Genomic DNA, 19674 nt, shown 5'->3' on the forward strand with positions numbered 1-19674 from the left:
GCATTTATCTCAAAAGCAAACAAGCAATTTATAAAACACAGTACTTACTTCATCTTGTGGTTCATCTTTATCGTCCGAAGCATCAGCTTCATTCGTTTGGGTTTCTTCATTTGTTTCTTCAGGCTTTTCTTCTTCTTCCTCTCCTCCCTTATCATCTTCTTTGGCCTCATCTTCAGCAGGTTGTTCATCTTCTGCTGGTTTTTCTTCTTCCTCGCCCTCTTCAGCTGGTGCCTCAGCTTCTTCACCATTTTCATCATCAGCGGCAGGTTCTTCCTTTTCTGGTTCTTCGGTTAGGGCCTCATCATCACCACCACCACCGGCATCATCATCATCCGCAGCACTCGCACTATTTTTTTATATGGAATGCGAAGTAGATTTATATTAATGCTTTGTAAACTCTTATATTCGAATGAAATGGTATATAACATTTCATATTTATAAATTTATGATACGACTTTAATACGACACCAATTTTATTACTATACTCCAAGTATTTCAAAAATTATTGAACATTAAAGAAAACCTTAAATTCTTTGTTTTCGCCATTTCGACCTAGATCAGTAGATGGCGTCCCAGTCGCAAAATCAACAGGTCGTAACGGAGGTATTGGTAAAATTCAAATAACTTTAAAATATGTTGAGATATTTTGAAAAATCCATTGTCCAAATGTTGTATGAAAATCAAGGATTCCCAACCGATGCACAACGTTCGAGGAGGCGTTGTTTCTAGGCAACGACAGATGGCTGCCACATTACCTAGGACACGCTACAGCAGATCAATTATTTATTCAGCTGAAATAAAGAACATTGACAGATCAAAAGATTGTCGAAAATATGGTATGAAAAGGATCGAAATCAGGCGAACCCGATTTTAGCATCAGAGGGCACATTCTCACCAAGTGTATTTTACACAAACATCCTAATTAATCCGAGTGGAAGAGGAAAAACTCTTTCAAAGTGAATTGCAAATATTTATAACCTGGATATGAGAAGCGTACGAAGTACCGTGGTTCTCTAATGATATTAACATGAATATGGTGCGCCACACAGAAGAAAATAGTAACACTAAAATTGCACAAAGTTCAAGGAGGCGTTGTTTCTAGGCAACGATAGATGGCTACCCCATCACCTAGGGCTGGCTATAGTAGATCAATTATTTACTCAGCTGGAATAAAGAACATTGATAGATTGTCTAAAAATGTGATATGGAAAAGATCGAAAGCTGGAGGACCCGATTTAAACATCAAGGAGGCTTTGTTTCTAGGCATCGATGGATGGCTGCCCCATCAACCCTACAGCAGCTGAAATAAAGAACATTGATAGATCAAAAGATTGTGGAAAATGTGGTATGGAAAGGATCGACATCTGGCGGGTCTGATTATAATATCGGAGGGCACATTCCCAACAAGTGTAATTTACCAAACACCCTGATTAATCCCAGCGGAATAAGAAAAAAACTCTTTCAAAGTGGATTAGGAATATTTGTAAAAAAAGCTCCATATGAGAAGAATCCGTATTACCCTGGCCTTCTAATGGTATCAACATGGAGATGGAGGCAGGAGATAGCGCCACACAGAATAAAATATTAACACTAAAATTAGCAAGGATCCCCACCACTTGCACAAAGTTCAAGGAGGCCTTGCTTCTAGGCAACGATAGATGACTGCCCTACCACCTACGGCTAGAATAAAGAACATTGTTAGATCAAAAGATTATCGAAAATTTGATATGGAAAGGATGGATATCTGGCTGACCCGATTTTAACATCAGAGGGCATATTACCACCTAGTTAATCCCAGCGGAAGAAGGACAATTCTTTCAAAGTGGATTAGGAATATTTATGACCGCCATATGAGAAGAAGAAAATTGTGACACTAAAATAACAAGGACACCAACCATTGCAAAATTTCAAGGAAGCGTTGTTTCTAGGCAACGATAGATTATGGCATCCAAGTGGGTTATGAATATTTATAACCGCCATATTAGAAACATCGGAAGGACGCTGGTCCCTCAAGAGTATCAACATGGAGATGAAGAAAAGAGATAGCGCCACACTGAAGAAAATTGTAACACTAGAATAAGCAAGGACCCTAACCATTGCACAAAGTTTAAGGAGGCGTTGTTTCTAGGCAACGATAGATGGTAGCCCCATCACTACAGATCAATTATTTACTCACATGGAATAAAAAGCATTGTCACATTAAACGATCGACGGGAAAAAAGGTATATTTTGAAGCAAAGGAGAAATTTTTGAATAAAAACTTAATTTTAGGAAACAAATTTGGTTTACTGTGGTAGGTCATGGACTTTTCAATTAGAACAAGATCATGATTTTGATTTTACTTGAATTCAAATATATAAATAGTCTTTATTGCTTTTATTTGAAAAATAATAGACTTACCCCTCTGTCATTTCGGCTTCCGATGTATTTTCATTACTTTCCGTATTTGAATGTCTACCAAAACCATTCATTTCGGGTATTTTAATGTCGGGCTTCTGAGGGCAAATTTAAACAACAACAAAAATTAAAACAAATAAAATAGTAATAAATTATTTTTTCAGTTCACCTTGAACACATAAAATCACACCGGTTTACTCACCTTACCATCACCACTGTCATCGCTTAGGGCCTCCCAATCTGTGGCGACATCTGGGGAGACTCGTGGTGCTTCGGGTACATACGTCAGGAACGCCCTTTCAATTTCATGCGGTTTATGCCGATAAAATGAAGGCGTTTTCATTTTCTGTTTTATAATTTAAGTCGCAACCAATTGGCGATGTCATTCGAACAAAAAGGAATGGAGCAGGAAGAGGGAAAAATGTCAAACAAAACATTTCAATCAAAATTTTGTTGCCCTGGATTTTTAATTTAAAAATTGTTTCCAAAAGTGACAAACTTACATAATCAACGGCTTCTTCGTCACAGCCAGCTTGCGTGAGCAGCGTATAACAGCGCATATTATTTTTGGCACTGGCAGCCCAATGCAATGGGGTTTTGCCGGTTATATCACACTCATGTACGCCATCGGGCCAGGTGGTGATCAGATATTCCAAAATTGTGGCATGGCCCAAACCCGCCGCTTTGTGTATGAGATTTAAGCCATTGGCATCGCGACATGTTACCAGGGCAGGTGGTACGGGCGGTTCCAAATGGGCCTGCAGATTTTCCAAGTTATTATCGATAACAGCTTGATGGACATCGCGTATGGAATTCTAAGGTAAGTACAACATACATGATTATTGTTATTATTGTTATCGAAATGCTGAAATATTTTACTCACCATCACATAAGGCACTGCTGCTAGAAATCGCTTAACTCTTGGATTGGTACTGGCCTGTTGCCTTAAACGATTTCCCTGACCAGCCCATAAAATGCGGGTTAATTTGCCAATTTCCTTTTCGTGCATCCATATTCGTATGGTCGATAACTTGACTGAGAAATCTACAAAGAAAATAAAATGAACAAAATTAGCATTTCATTGCTCCTTTCGCCAAAAAAACAAAAAAGTCCTTTGAGCGCGAGAACTAATTTAAAGTTTTGTGCTCGCCTTGCCTGTAGTGTCTTTGCGTTTTTGCCTGTGAAAAACTCTTGTTTTTCAATTATTATTTATTGCATGTTTGCATGTCAATCAAGACAAGTTTTTTTAGCAAACTTATTTTGTTATTTATTTCACACGCTGACTACTTCTTTAAATAAAACAAAAATTGCAGATATTTGTCGGATTGGTTGTTCCATGCCCCACAAAAATACTCATCGAGAATTTTTATGAAATTTGTTTTCAAGTGCAATCATTGAAAGCAATGAAAATGACATTACTATAAATTTCTTCAGTAAAAGTAAGTTGAAGTGAGAAAAGGGAATGTTTGAAAAGTGAAAGTTTTATCGCAATCAATGTTCAAGGTTGTTTATTAGACGAAAGAAAAATAAATTTTGAAAAGGTGCAATAAATAGTAGAAGGATTTTTTTTAAATTTAAATAAAAAAAAAACAAATTGGGGAAGCCCCTGAAGGGATTGATGTCTGGTGGATCGGATTTTAAAATCGAAGGGCACATTCCCACCAAGTGCATTCACACAACCATCCGACGGAACCTGGACTTCTAATGGTATTAACATCAGCATACGAGAATGACACAATTGGGGAATGGCAAGAGATAGCGTCATACAGAAGAAAATTGCAACGCTAAAAAAAGCAAGGACCTCAACCATAGATTGGCTGCCCATCACCTAGGGCTGGCTATAGCAGATCTGTAATTTACTCAGCTTGAATTGAAAACACGAAATTAACACAAGGACTAACTGAGTAAGATAACGATGATTTGTGGAAACCATATAAAATTACATTTAAGAATAGTTTCCAAATAAATGGTTCCACTCGATCGGTATCAACATCAGCACATGAGGGTAACACAAAATGATAATGACAGGAGATAACGCCACACACAAGAAAATGGTAACACTAAAATAAGCAAGGGCCACAACCATTGCACAAAGTTCAATGAGGCGTTGTTTCTAGGCAACGACAGATGACTGGCACATCACCTAGGGCAGGCTACAGCAGATCTATTTTTTAATCAGTCTGAATTAAAATCACGAAATTAACTCAAGGACTGGCGAAGTAAGATAGGTATGATTTGTGGAAGCTCAATGCTCCCAAGAGAAGTACCACAAGAAAATGTCGAAATTTACATTTTGAAATACGTGTCAATAAATGGTTTCACACAACTTCTGACATTTTAAGTGATTTTGCCATATATTCCTTAGAAAAAATCCATCATTCAAAATAAAAAATGGTCCCATGATACTGGGCGTATTTTTTATTTTGAATTAATGATTTTAATGAAAAAATGGGAATGACAGGAGATAGCGCCACACACAATAAAATGGTAACACTAAAATAAGCAACCATTGTACCAAGTTTATGATTCTGGGGCTATTTCAACCTGAATTAGTGATTAAAGTCCAGCTCAGGTCGAACATAACGACCTCTTCACATGTTATAACATATTATTGATGTAATCTCCACATTAGGACCCCGCCTCATTTTATGTATTTCTATGACCCATTCAAGGAGGCCTTAACTTGGAATTCTTGGAGGCTAACGTAATAATATGCCCAAATATAGTAATATAGCGCATATATTAATATATGTGGGCAAATATATAGCAGCATAATTAAGGTCCCGATAATTTTAGGTATCTTTATACCCTGCACAACTATTTTGTCAGACATATTTACCCCAGAACGATATAGATCGAATAAGTTGACAGTATATCCAAGAGGAATGATTGACCATCAAATTGATACTCGCGATCAAATCCGCTATGAAATATTACATGAAGTTCCGGTTTTCGGAGATGTTTAGATGATATTTAAGGGGTGCAATGAACCGAAAACTTAACTTCTGTCAGGTTTTCTAGTCGCTCTAGACGTCATTATTAAATGAAGAACATGGCATATTTTTCATAGTGAACGGGATCTGGCCAAATATTTAGAACGACTATCATCTAAACAGTACTTCTAAATATTTGGCCAGATCCCCTCGGTCAATATCAGATCGGTCCAATTTTTATTTAGAGTAACATGGGGTAATGTGGACCACCATTCTCTTTTTTTGATATTGTGGGCGTAACAACGGTAAAAAATAAACACAAATTGTTTTCACATCATAGTAGATTTTTTGGTTAAAAATATTTCGGTCAAACATTATATATATTTGTCTAAAAAAATTTTATTGCATTATATTTCAAAAAACTTTAAACTGCGACTAAAAAATAGCTTGGCGGGTAATGTGGACCAGTATGTGTGGGTAATGAGGATCAGTAAGTTAAAGGTAGGTTGTGGATTGGTTGTGATAAGTTTCCATTTATTGCACTCTTGGGTAACAATGAATGTAAAAGTATATGGGTTAATGTTTTGGAATAGTCCCCATTTAAGGGTTGAGGTATTTTGAAGGTCCTTGCTTCATTATCCAACCGAGGCACCTGTAATTTTGTATATCGAGTTTTCAGAGAATAGAATACCTCCTCGCATATTAAATGCGCTCATGTTTCGAACTCGTCCTCATGCAAAGGTCCCACTTTTTTTATAGTGGTCGACATTACCGGACATTGAATATTTTTTTTTTAAATAATTATCGGCTTCAAAAATGAATAAAAATTAAAAATCGCCGATTGTAAATATAGCTAAACGTATACTTTTGTTAAAAGAAATAAGAAGACCACATAATTTATTTATATTCGAGAGAAACCAAGTGTTCGACTATTTTGCAAAAACGTTCGACTATTGAGGCAAAAAAAATTTCAAATCACACTTTTACAATCAGAGCTACATTTTCTACGGCTAAATTTTCAACATTGCAATTTTTAATTAAAAATCCAGTTTGATGTTTGTTTTCACTAATTAGCAAGCAATTCTTAGATATGGGGGGTCAGCAACGTACACTGGATTTCATTTCGGGGGGTGGTAGTACAAAATGAAAAAAAATCGCTGTTGCAAACATAAATTTACTGTGAAAAAAATTCGTTTCGGCGCGTACGTCCCTGTGGGGGGTGGTCCACATTAGACACCTAGTCCACATTTCCCGAAGTAACTCTAATGGCGTAAATATTCAACTCGGGAAAACAAGATTTGGAAAATATGCTAGGGTTAGAAACTTGAGCTGTGCAGGGTAACATATGGTCGGCCCCGTCCGTCTATGCTGCTTCGCTTACTGGTTTTAATTCTAAAAATATTTTCGAAACGATTGGTCTGTTCCAATACTTTTTAATAGTTAAGCTAGTAAAAGGGAAACATTTCAAAATCGCTCTTAGAGTACAAAAGAATTTAAACGCAAATCTAGTAAATATGTCAAAATCAACATAATAGCCAATCAGAAGTTTGCATTCCAGTTTACCATTTTTACTCGAACAAATTTTTCTGTTAAAAAGTTTACAAAGAGAACGCCATTTTGTTTTATGTTCTCTTAAATTTGGTTCAATGTTTTACCAGTTTTGTGGGTTCAGGAACGGTTTTCGAGTAAAATGTTGAAATACTTGTAAAATTAGGAAATTCTGGAACGGAACTGATATGTCTATAAATTTTCTGAGAGTAAACCAGAAAGGAAAGTAGTAAAGTCGGACGGGGCCGACTATATGATACCCTTCACCACTTTGGGTATATTCAACCGATGAATCCTAAGAGTTGTCGCATTTTTGAAGGACCAGTAAAATGAAATTGGATCCATAAACATGCCATTCTGCAACCTATACTAAATTTTTGCAACATATACTAAATTACTTATTTTAACATAGGACGGAAATATACATAAAAGCTATATCAAAATCTAAACCGATTTCATCGGAACTTGTCCCAAGTTATGTTATACTAATTTCAGTATGTTTTGTGCATATCAGAAACATTTTAAGATCTTGGTGCATCATTTACTAAAAATCGGGAGATAATATATATGGTAGCTCTATCCAAATTTAAGCCGATTACACCAAAACTTTCCAAATTTTAGGGACTTTGATAAAGAATGATATATAAGGACTTTGTTATACCATTTAATTAAGTCGGCCGAAAATATATGTGGGAGCTATATTTAAATCTGAACCGATTTGCATGAAATTTAACACGCATCGCTCTAGACTTAATTCAGTACGCTATGCCAAATTTCGTGCAAATCGATGGATATATAGGGGCTTTGGTGCACTATTTACCTAAAATCCGACGAAAATATATGTGGGAGCATTATCTAAATCCGAACCGATTTTCATGAAATTCAACATGCATCGGCTTTGGTGCACTATTTACCTAAATTCGGATGGAAATATATATGGGAGCTATATCTAAATCTTGCAAAATTTCGTGCAAATCCAAGGATATATAGGGACTTTGGTGCACTATTTACCTAAAATGGGAGGAAAATATATATGGGAGTTATATCTAAATCTGAACCGATTTTCACGAAACTTGGCACACATCATTCTGGACCTAATTCAGTACTCTATGCCGAATTTCGAGCAAATCGAATGATATATAGGGACTTTGGTGCACCATGTACTTTAAATCGGACGAAACTATATATGGGAGCTATATCTAAATCTGAACCGATTTTCTCAAAACTTGGCACACATCGTTCTGGACCTAATTCAGTACTTTGTGCCAAATTTCATGCAAATCGAAGAATGTAGAGGGAATTTGGTGCCCCATTTACCGTAAATCGGACGAACCTATGTGTGGGAGCTATGTCTAAATCTGAACCGATTTTCTCGAAACTTGGCACCATTCGTTCTGCACCTAATTCAGTACTCTATGTCAAATTTCATGCAAATCGAAGGATGTAGAGAGACTTTGTTGCCCAATTTACCTTAAATCGGACGAACCTATATATGGGAGCTATATCTAAATCTGAACCGATTTTCTCGAAACTTGGCAGACATCATTCTAGACCTAAATGTTTAGGCTGTACCAAATTTCGTGCAAATCTAAAGATATATAGGGAATTTGGGGCACCATTTACATGAAATCGGACGAAACTGTGTATGGGAGCTATATCTTAATCTGGACCGATTTTCTCGAAACTGGGCAGACATCATTCTAGGCTCAATTCAGTACGTTATGCCAAATTTCGGGCAAATCGAAAGACATATAGGGACTTTGGGGCACCACTTGCATGAAATCGGACGAAACTATATATGAGAGCTATATCTAAATCTGGACCGATTTTCTCGAAACTTGGCAGACATCACTCTAGGCTGAATTCAGTACGTTATGCCAAATTTCGTGCAAATCAAAAGATATATAGGGACTTTGGGGCACCATTTACATGAAATCGGACGAAACTATATATGGGAGCTATATCTAAATCTGGATCGATTTTTACGAAACTTGGCAGACATCATTCTAGACCTAAACGATTAGGCTGTACCAAATTTCGTGCAAATCGAAAGATATATAGAGTCCGTTTACATTAAATCGGTTAAATATATATATGGGAGCTATATCTAAATCTGAACCGATTTTTACGAAACTTGGCAGACATCATTCTAGACCTAAATGATTAGGCTGTACCAAATTTCGTGCAAATCGAAAGATATATAGGGACCGTTTACATTAAATCGGTTAAATATATATATGGGAGCTATATCTAAATCTGAACCGATTTTTCCCAATTTCAATAGGGTTCGTCCTTGGGCCAAATAAGGGACCTATGCTAAATTTCATCCAATTCGGATTATAAATGCGACCTGTACTTTGTTTACAATTTTACATCGACAGACAGACGGACGGACGGACGGACATGCATAAATCGACTCAGAAAGTGATGCTATGCATATTCTCAAAAGGAACCATATGTCTATCTCGTTTCCTTTTGCCTGTTACAAACATATGCACAAAGACATAATATCCTGTACCACAGAGTGGTGAAGGGTATAAAAACTCTTGGTAAACATTTTTTTCAGGTTTTTACATAGTCCTACCATCTAATAATTTCTATGTTACTAAGTTCACGTATAAATATATCGGCAAGTCTATCTAAAAATATATATTCTTAAACATATAAACTAAAAAGACGTATGTTTTATATTTGACTTATGTATGTTATGTATACGTATGGATGCACGTTTAAATGTTTTCATCGATATAATTAATAAATAAACTATTTTTCTTCTTTATCAATATTTTCTTTAACCAATATTGTCCTGTAACGACATTTGAAAATATTAAATAAAAGTCAACAGTCTTATAACTTTTATTTAACGAATATCATAGACGATTGATTCCAATTTGTTTGTTTTTGGTTATATTTGAGTATAAATTGACAATTTGTTTAAATTAATTTCGATAATTGTTTTAATATTTCCCATGAGAACCGATACACATGACAAGCTACAATGTCTGTTATTTGTTATTTGTTGTTTTTGTTTTTCTTTTTTTTCAATTATTTAAAAAAAGTGTTTCGTGTAAATTCATTGGCCTAGAACAATTGAAATTATTTCCACAACTATTTTTGGGAATTTCCATTAAACGAATTAATTTGTATATAATAGCATGGTTTTCTTTGTGTGTAATATATAAAGGAAAGAGCGAATGACCTTTACGCTTTCTTAAGTTGGTATTTAACTACGTGTATAAATAAATAACTAGTAAGGACAACTATCTAACAATCATTAAGTACCATTACCAAAAAAAGGTATGTTATTAAGGAAATGTTAACCAAATAAAGGTGACCAAAGGGGATACATATATGTAGAAGAAAATTAGTGTATATTAATTCATTTAATCTTTACGCTTCATCTATAATGCGAATATATATGCTACAACTAATTGAATATATAAAAACTCTGAAAATCGTACTATGTTTTATTTTAGAATATATAGAATATGATTAGGTGAATATCCAATATATTTTAAGACCTTTGGTCTTGGATATTTGAACATTTACCATCAATATAAGATGGTCATCTTGACATATTAGAGAGACATTTTTCCATCTTATATATTTATTTCTATGCATATTTCAAAGTATATTATAGCCTCTCTAGTAGGGTTTTCAAAGAATATTTTACATTTTCTTAAATACGGTCTTTTTTCAAATCCCTCGTAGGGCGTGGATTTCGTAAAGAAAGATGAATCAAAGAATATTTTTCTAAACCTGGATAAATTATCAGAGACTTCATAACTATTTATTCAATTTAAGTAAAATTTTTTTAAATACTTTGGATAGGTTTTCGAGTCTCTACAAAGGCTTGCATTTTTAAAAGACTAATTATTTCTAAGCTCTAATAAAATTGTTTTTCCAAACCTTAGTAAGAAGAGGATTTATTAAATATTATATTTTTACGTCAGGCGTAAAAATGTGTTTTTAAATATATTTTCAACCCGAGGTTTTCTTTGACGAATTATTAGCATAACTTAGAGCTTTTTTGTTTAAAAATCTCTTAACGAATATTTTGAAGGATATTGGATAGGCAAGCATATTTTTTTAATTTCTTTCAGTGGGGATGTTTAATATAGTATTTTGAAAACCTCTGTCAAAGGAGGGAAGTTTTGAAGAATTAGATTCTGTTTAATTTGTTACGGCAAGGGGATGGAGACATTTTTTCAGAAATATGTTTAGAGGCTCTGGAAATACCGGAATTTTTTAAATATATAATATTTTCAAGCCTCTGGTAATCCGAGGGTTTCTTTGACGAATTCTCTTTTTAGTCTATCTCGAGCTTATTTGTTTAAAACCCCGTTAAAGAATAGTTAGCCAAGTTTCTGATGGATACCTTCTTTTTTGAAAGATACTGATTTAATTTCTTGAAGCCTGGTCAATGGGAATTTTTAATGTAGTATTTTGAAAACCTCTGTTAAAGCAGGGAAGTTTGAAAGAATTTATTTTTAAAAATTCTTATATTTAAAGAAATCTTTGGAAAGTAATACCGGAATTTTTCAAAGTCTTTATTCAAGTCTCTGTTAATGCAGGGACTATTTATTAAAAAAAAAACCTGGGACAATCTAGGTGGTTTGAATAATTCTAATTCATGACTCGGGTTTTTTTTTTTTTGAAGCCTCTGGTTATTTAGGGGAGGATTCTTTTGATTTATTTTTTGATTTCGTTTTTGTAAAGGGGGTTATTTAAAGAAATATTTTGTCAAAACTTTGTTACGACAAGGGAATGAGGAAATTTTTTTCAAACATCTTTTTAAAGGCTCTGAAAATACCGGAACGTTTTGAAATATATTTTTAAACCTCTGGCAATCCGAGATTTCCTTTGGGGACTATCATTATTGTCTATCTTCGAAGTTATTTGTTTAAAAGCCCGATGAAGAATAGTTAGCCAAATTTCTGATGGATAACTTATTTTTGGAAGCATATTTGTCCAGCCTATAGCAAGGAGAATTGTTTTTAATCTCTTGAAGTCTGCCAAATGTGGATTTTTAATATAGTATTTTGAAAACCTCTGTTTAGGCTGGGGAGCTTTAAAGATAGGTTTTTTATAAATTCTGCCAACAAACAGATTTTTTTCAGACATCGTCTGAAAGTCGTTTCGGAATTTTTCAATAAATATAATGCGAAGATTTTTTGTAGATTATCCTCTGCTATAGCTGCTTTATTAAATACATTTTAACAACCTGTGGCGATCCAAGTGTTTTTAAAAATCCTTCTTTATGCCTCGGGTTCAGGACGAGATTTTTTGAAGACATATTTTCCAAGCCAATGGTTATGTAGGGGATTATTTGAGGAATTATCTTTTAGGAATTTGGAATATTGGTTTTTTATTTCTTAAAAATGTTGTCAATGCGTCAATTTTTAAGGATTATTTTTTGAGCCTCTGGTAATTTGGAAATTTTTAAAATATTTATCTGTCAAACTTTTGCTTTGTCCTCAATCCTCTGATAATGCAGGGATTTTTAAAAAGTTTTTTCCTAAGAATTTTGCCACTTCTAGTAGAAGACTTGTTGGTCTAAAAAAGAAGTAAATCTAGTCTATTAGAAGAAGTCCTTCTAATCTCCTATATCTACTGGTCATTCATCCAAAAACACCTTATGGTTTTCTATAAAAAAACGTTATGGTATACTACACGTAGGTCTTCTGTCCTCTGTAGAAAAGCTTCCAATCATTCACTTCTGATCTTCAACAGGATGCCTTCTAGAAAGAAATACCTTCTGGTCATCTATAAGTCGACCTTTTACTCTTTCATAAGACGGCCTACACCTACTGGTCTTCTTTAGAAAGTCACTCTAGTCATTCAATCTTCAGTCTTCCAATAACTTATGGGCATTCTAACATAAGATTTGATCGTATTCCATAAAAAAAACTATAGTAGGTACTTCTGGATATGTATAAAAAATTCGTATGGTTTTCCGTTATAAAACCACAATGGATTTCTAAAAAGACTGGTCTTCTATAAGTAAACCCTCTAGGCTTTCAGGCTTTAATCTATAAAAATACCTTCTGGACATTCTAACTTAAGATTTGTGTGTATTCCATAAAAAGGCCTATAGTAGGTACTAGGCCTATAGTAAGCTAGACGTCCTTTTTTAGAAATCCATGTGGTTTTATAACGGAAAACCACATGGATTTCTTAAAAGAAGGACGTCTGGCAAGCTATTGGAGTACCTTCTAGATTTCTGTTAGAAAAGAAAAGTTTTTCTATTATAAAAACACCCTCTGGTCTTTTATAAAAAGATATTATGATCTTCTATAAAAATACCCACTAAGCTTCTGTTGGAATCCCTTCGGATAATCTATAAATACCAAGAGGACTATGATTTTTGTGCCATAACTTTTGAACTACTTGAGGAATTGTAATCATATCTGTGTCATATAAAAGCTGAGAATTTCAACTTTTCATTTTAAATATAACAATGTTTTCTTATGAAAGTCCACAAGGTCTTTATAAATGTTACCGGTCTTCTATAAAAATATATTCAGATCTCGTATAAAAATACCTTTTTTTTGGAATTCCTGGTCTTCTATTGGAAATTGGAGCATCAGAAATACAGAAATTTTCTTGGTATTTTTAGATGACACGAAGAAATTCAAATAGATAACATTCTTATTTGCCTTATGAACAAATTTTGATAGTCTAAAGTAAGACATTTTAGTATTTCATTTATATCTATTTATTGGGTGTTAACATACAAAATCCTTCCTTGGCTCTGTTATTGAAGTCAAATCATTTTCACATTTTTTCACCCAAACTTACCATCGCTTCCTCGCCGTTTACGGGCACTATCATTTGGCAGCTGACCATTCATTGGTAGTACTGTAATTAAAAAAAAAATTTAGATACTTAAAATAAAGTTAATAAAAAAATCATTATTCAAAAAACTACAAATTTACAACCAAATCAATACTAAAAACAATCAATCAACTCTAATGTAAATTTCACTAAAATATTATATACATTATTTCAAATTTTCCAACAAATAATTACAACTTCAACTAAATATAACGAACACACAAGCGCACAACAAAAAATGTTATTTTCCAACAACACTAATGATAACTGGCTGACTGAATGACTTCTTGCTTAGCGCACAGACTGACTGACTGATTACAACTGTCAAAGAGTGAAAATATATTTTTGAACAGAAGGACACGTGTATTATCCCACAAAGCCGGCTAACAACTAAATCAAAAAGTTAAGTTCATGGAACCTTTTTAACAACAACTAAAACCCAGAAAAAAACACAAACTCCCCAAAAAATATTTCACCCACAAATGTGTCCGATATCTCTCCAAGTGGGAAAAGGACAAAGGATTTTTATTTATATAGCCACTAATATAAAGGTGCATATTATTTATTTGTGATTTCTTTCGTCGTCGTTGCTTTTTTGACATGACATGGTCAATATGTAGAACATGGTGTGTATGTTGTCGTCGCCGTCGTTAACAGCCCCACATTCGAGCAATCAACGTGTATAAATATTGTGGTCATCATCATACCACAAGTATGTTTTTTGTTATTGTTTCCTTTTTTTCTGGTGTCCAAAACCTGCGACCCATAAAACTAATGACCAGTGGTGGTTATCGTCTAAAATTTCACATTAACAATAAAGGAAAATTATTTGTTTGCTTCAACATGTTGTGGACGAACACTTTTACATGGAACCTCATAAGTCATAGTTGGAGTTAATTCTTATTAATAATGTGGGTAGCTGTATTTTTGTAATGTTAGAAATTATAAAAATAGATATTCTGGTATTTTATAAGAAGACTTTAAACATGAAAGTTTTTTTTACACCATATATGGACAATGTTATATATATTGCTTTACTATTTTGCGACCGGCAACGCCATCTATTGATGCTGTAGATTGAAATTCCGAAAATTAACAATTTTAGACTATGGTTTTTGTGCGACAACTTTTAAACTACTTGAGGTATTGTAAAAAAATTGTTTCATACGAATAGCTGAGTCGATCTTGACATGTGTGTCCGTCCGTTTGCCCTTTATAATTTGTAAACACGATACAGGCCACAGTTATGGACCAAATAAGATCCATATTGTTTTTGGTAATGATACGTAAATATTTAGGAGATGAAATGGACTTTATTTTTGTCTGTTTTTCTGGTCACAATTATGACCCGAACATCACCAAATTTTACGCAGAGAAAGGGGTCTGACCATAGAATAAGCATAACTGTATTATCGGGTCAAATGGACACCATTTTTGTGTGCAAAATTCTGGTGTGTATACATTTACTCCTGAAAGACATTGACCCGAGAAGTCGACATTATATCAAAGAGAAGTGTTTGGTCTTTAAATTGATACCAAATATATTGGGGTATGTCGCTGGATGTGGGAGTTATGCGTAAAAATTTACAGGTGGCTATGTATTCCGATATTGTTTAGTTTTACCATCACCACATTAGAATGCATATATTTAGAGACGACGGCAGGAAAATTGTACATGCGGTTCCAGTTATGGACAAGGATAACGCCTATAACTTTCGATGACTATCAGATGATATTTCGGGAATTATATGTATTTTTGTCTGCTTTCTAGTCGCACTAGACCCCATAATTATAAGCCGAACACCACAAAAATTTTGTATAAAATAACAAAATTTTAATATTATGAGGGCTCGGAATTTTTTGCTCCCGGAATACAAGTTTCGGAGAAGACGGCGCAGAGGAGGTGTTGTCATCTAATCGGCCAAGAGAGTTCAAATGTCGCAGAAACTTAGAGCTCAGTGGTAGTTGGGTAGGCTATCATATGGTCGGCGCAGACCGACTATACTACTCCGCTCACTGGTTTTAAAATGGTGTTTACCGATTCTATAAAATAACAAAATTTAAATATTATGAGGGCTCGGAATTTTTTTACTCCCGGAAAACAAGTTTCGGAAAAGACGACGCAGAGGAGCTGTTGACATCTAATCGGCCAAGAAAGTTCAAATGTCGCAGAAACTTAGAGCTCAGTGGTAGTTGGGTAGGCTATCATATGGTCGGCGCAGACCGACTATACTACTCCGCTCACTGGTTTTAAAATGGTGTTTACCGATTCTATAACAAAGACAGGTATGTGTGTGAGAATTTAACCATCAGGATTTCCTTCCCACAAATAAATGTTATTAATGTGAGGTAATAGGACAAATCCGACAGTTCTTCATAATCAGCTATTTATTCCATTTGACTGCAGGCATATCATTTCGAAAGTAACCCGCTTATCTGAAAACAAAAACATAACTCTGAATTCTTAATATATTCACCAAGGCCTTTCGTACACATAAGAAATTCCACTCTCCCCAAATTCTTGTTGCTCAGTGTAATATTACTGAATATGCCATTTAGTATACCGATCGCCATATCTCGACTAGCTGAGTCGAAATAGACAGCTTATTCGCCCGTCTGTGCATTTTAATTTGTAAATACAGCGTTATGGACCAAGCCTCACAAAATGTACCATCGGTTCGGCTCGGTTTGGTACTGATCGGTTAATATTTAGGAGATGATTGGACCAAACATCTTATTTGTGTCCTTTTCTGACAAGAACACCACAAAATTGTACACGGAGAAATTGATACGACCCAGAAACAAGTATGGCTTTTCATGATAATCGGTCAATATTTAGCGGGTCAATATAAGTTGACCTCTGAATTGTTGTATGTTATACGTAAATATTTTCTGGGTTCTACCTATTCTGATATGGTTTAGTAGTACCATTATCGCCATGTTCATTAAGTTCCAAAGACGACACCTGCAGTTTTCTATGGTAGTCTAATTATATTTATTGAACGAAATGGACCAAAATCGTATTTTTCTAGTCGAATATAGATCCATGGAAGTTCGACTACACGTGCTCCTCTCAATGGTTTTATTTTAAAGTTTACCTGATTCCTCTTGGCGATATTCTGATATTGTATATTGTAATGAAATGCTAGTTTTTCTTTGTATAGACATTCTATATATATATATATATATCGTCAGCTAAAATGCGAAAAGGCGTAACTAACAAAAAATTGAAAATTGACACGTCTGCGGTCAAAAAAGGAGCTTCTTTTAACAAAAAACAAAAAGACGTAACTACAAGTGGGTTTATTTGATAAATGCAAAAAGGCGTAACTAAAAAATTCAAATTTTACCTAAGGATATATATAATAGGTTTCTTTAGAATAATCCGTATTCTTATAAAAATTGGAAGTACTTGTATAAAAGCTTTTTGATCCTTTTTGAGGTGCATATAACTAAGGTAATGTTACTGCGCGTACCACATGCAAGTTTCAATAATTTTAAAGTAATTAAAGCAACAATTGCGAACCATATACTTTGTTTATAACTACATTCATTTGTATTAAAAAATCAATCACTCCAAACGAACGTACCCTTTCAATCATGTTCTTATCTAATGTTCCACTTCCCAAAGCATTTCATGAATATTTGCATATTAAGCAAGAATTATATCGACTTCAATTGAAATTCATAATACCTATATATCCCTCTTATTCTTTCTTTAATTAATTTCGATAATCGTCAAATTAAATGCTACTTAATTATGCTATCCTAAAACTTAATTATTTATAAGAATTTCATGTTATTATTACAAACGAAGCTATTCAATCATGTAGAGTATTTCTACAAAAATACACACAGCCAGTAGTTAAGTTCGTTGAAAAACATCGAGTGGCTAAGGAAAATTCTTGAAATTCTATTTGTACGGAATATAGCATGAAGGCAAGTTTGTGTTCACAAAAAACGGATATTCTCGTTGGGTTTCTGTCTTACTTTCCTTGAAGTAGAGTGTGTAAAGGAACGACACAAAGTCGTTGGAAGGATGTCCTGTGAATTTTCAGTTTCAAAATGTTTATGGCGAAGCAAATGAAAAATTAAAAGAGGCTGAGAGTAAAATCAGTATTATTAAAATGTTGTAATAAGCTCATTTAAAATATATACGTTTTATTCAGCCGACATTTATATTTATAACTTTAATAGTGTACATCCCTTCGGAACAATATCGACCTATCCAAAAGACTAACGCCGATTTCTGGGTACCAGCTTAGACAAAATTCAACGTGTTAATCAGGACTTAATAGATAGATAATCCTGTCATATATATTACACAGAATAACGTGTTAAAATTTTAAATTAGCTTTTGAGATACCATTCCCGCCATCCGTAAAAACACTGTTTTGAGAAAAACGAGTTTAAAGTTTGAGAATCGCTCATAACGTCACTTGATGATGAGACTATAAATCGGCTATGATTTCAAGAGTAGTTGAGATTTTCAATTAAAGTTTTAAGGAGACATTCTTGTAAATTAATAGGTTTGAAATAATAAAAAATAAATAAAAATAAAAAATCGATTTTTTTTTTGAAAGTGAGAATGTGGGATCCCCTTAGTATACCCATTGTCCGAACCCCACCCAAGGGAACCCCACCCATTCTCGATTTTAATATTTCAAGATTTTCAATGGACTGGTAAATCAATACCAATGCTTGTTAAGGTTTGTAACTTTGCACATATATATTTGAAGATTTAAAAGAGAAGAAAAATAATTTACAAGAAAAGTTTGTTATTGCTTTGTTGTTGTTTTTTTGTAATTAAAGAAAAGTCCTTATTTTTGATGGCGGGCATGATAACTCCTCACTGGAACATCGGAATCCGAAAATTTCAACGGTGTTAGAAAGAGTACATGTCTGGCTCTCGTATGAACTAGGATTATTGACATCGCTCTAAAATTAACAAAATGGCGGACCTTTGAAAAAATATTTTTGGAAAATCGCCGATTTTTGACCAAAAACCAAGTAAAAAAATAAGGAAGATCTTCACCGATTGGCTTTATCCTAGTTCATACCATAGCTATACACTCACAGAGAAACGTGTAAAAGTTTAGAATCGATTGGGTTATTAGTTTTTGAGAGAAAAGAGAAAAACGCGTTTAAAGTTTGAGAAGCCCTTTAGCCGTCACTTGATGCTGACACAATAAATCGGCCATATCTTCAAGAGTTCTTGAGATTTTCACTTGAAATTTTGTAGAGACATTCTTGAATCAGTGTAGAATCGAATTAAATCAAAAAAAATTTTGACCCCGAGAATGGGGGGGTCCCCTTAAGCTGGGTCTGAAAGAGATAAAATATAAACCAATAAGCGTTGTTTGTGGTTGAAAATTGGGACCTACTTCATAGGTCCTTTGCCGACTAATTTTCTGATGCACTGAATCAGAAAATCTCAGTTGCTGAGATTTTCCCTTGAAATTTTAAAGTGACATTCTTGAGATTCGAATTAAATAGAAACCGAGAAGAGGGAAGTCTCCCTAAGACGGAAGTAAAACCCAACTTCGCCTACATATAATTTTCATAAAAACCTCTAAAAAGTTTTTGTCGGTGTTGCCTACATATATATATATACCCTCAGTCTATGGTTTACGGAGGTCTTCGGAATTACATATATATATTAATTTTTTTATTTTCTTTTTTTGCAAAATATTGACCATTTTTTGGGTGAGGTACTAGAAGGAGTAGACCGATATTCCCCATTCGAACTCAAACTATGTTGGGAAGAAATATGTATCTACAATTCGGATAAAATCGGTTACTCCCTTTGAAAGTTATCGTGCGCACAAGCCTGCCCGACATAAGATGGACATTTGTAAATCGACTGCAAATTGTCTGATGTGGATTTGGTCAAAAGAAAAATGGGGGTTTAAACCAATATTTCGATGAGGCACTTTTTTGCCGTATCATTAGCCATAAG

At 34.2% G+C, this 19674-nt stretch overlaps 1 protein-coding gene across 1 annotated transcript in view; it reads right to left on the reverse strand.

Annotated features, from left to right (window-relative positions):
- Positions 1-19674, reverse strand: part of LOC133337756 (titin-like) — a 57031-nt gene that overhangs the window by 29120 nt on the left and 8237 nt on the right. Inside the window, exons 3-9 of the mRNA XM_061545961.1 lie at positions 13680-13739; positions 3281-3441; positions 2901-3212; positions 2600-2743; positions 2401-2495; positions 1291-1300; positions 49-297 (exon numbers count right to left, since the gene is read on the reverse strand). Of these exons, the coding sequence (XP_061401945.1) occupies positions 49-297; positions 1291-1300; positions 2401-2495; positions 2600-2743; positions 2901-3212; positions 3281-3441; positions 13680-13739 (1031 nt within the window). The remainder of the gene's footprint in view (positions 1-48; positions 298-1290; positions 1301-2400; positions 2496-2599; positions 2744-2900; positions 3213-3280; positions 3442-13679; positions 13740-19674) is intronic.

Source organism: Musca vetustissima, unplaced genomic scaffold, assembly GCF_032173495.1.
Source record: "Musca vetustissima isolate MV318-11 ecotype Yass unplaced genomic scaffold, APGP_CSIRO_Mvet_v1 utg73943, whole genome shotgun sequence".
Taxonomy (NCBI): Eukaryota; Metazoa; Arthropoda; class Insecta; order Diptera; family Muscidae; genus Musca; species Musca vetustissima.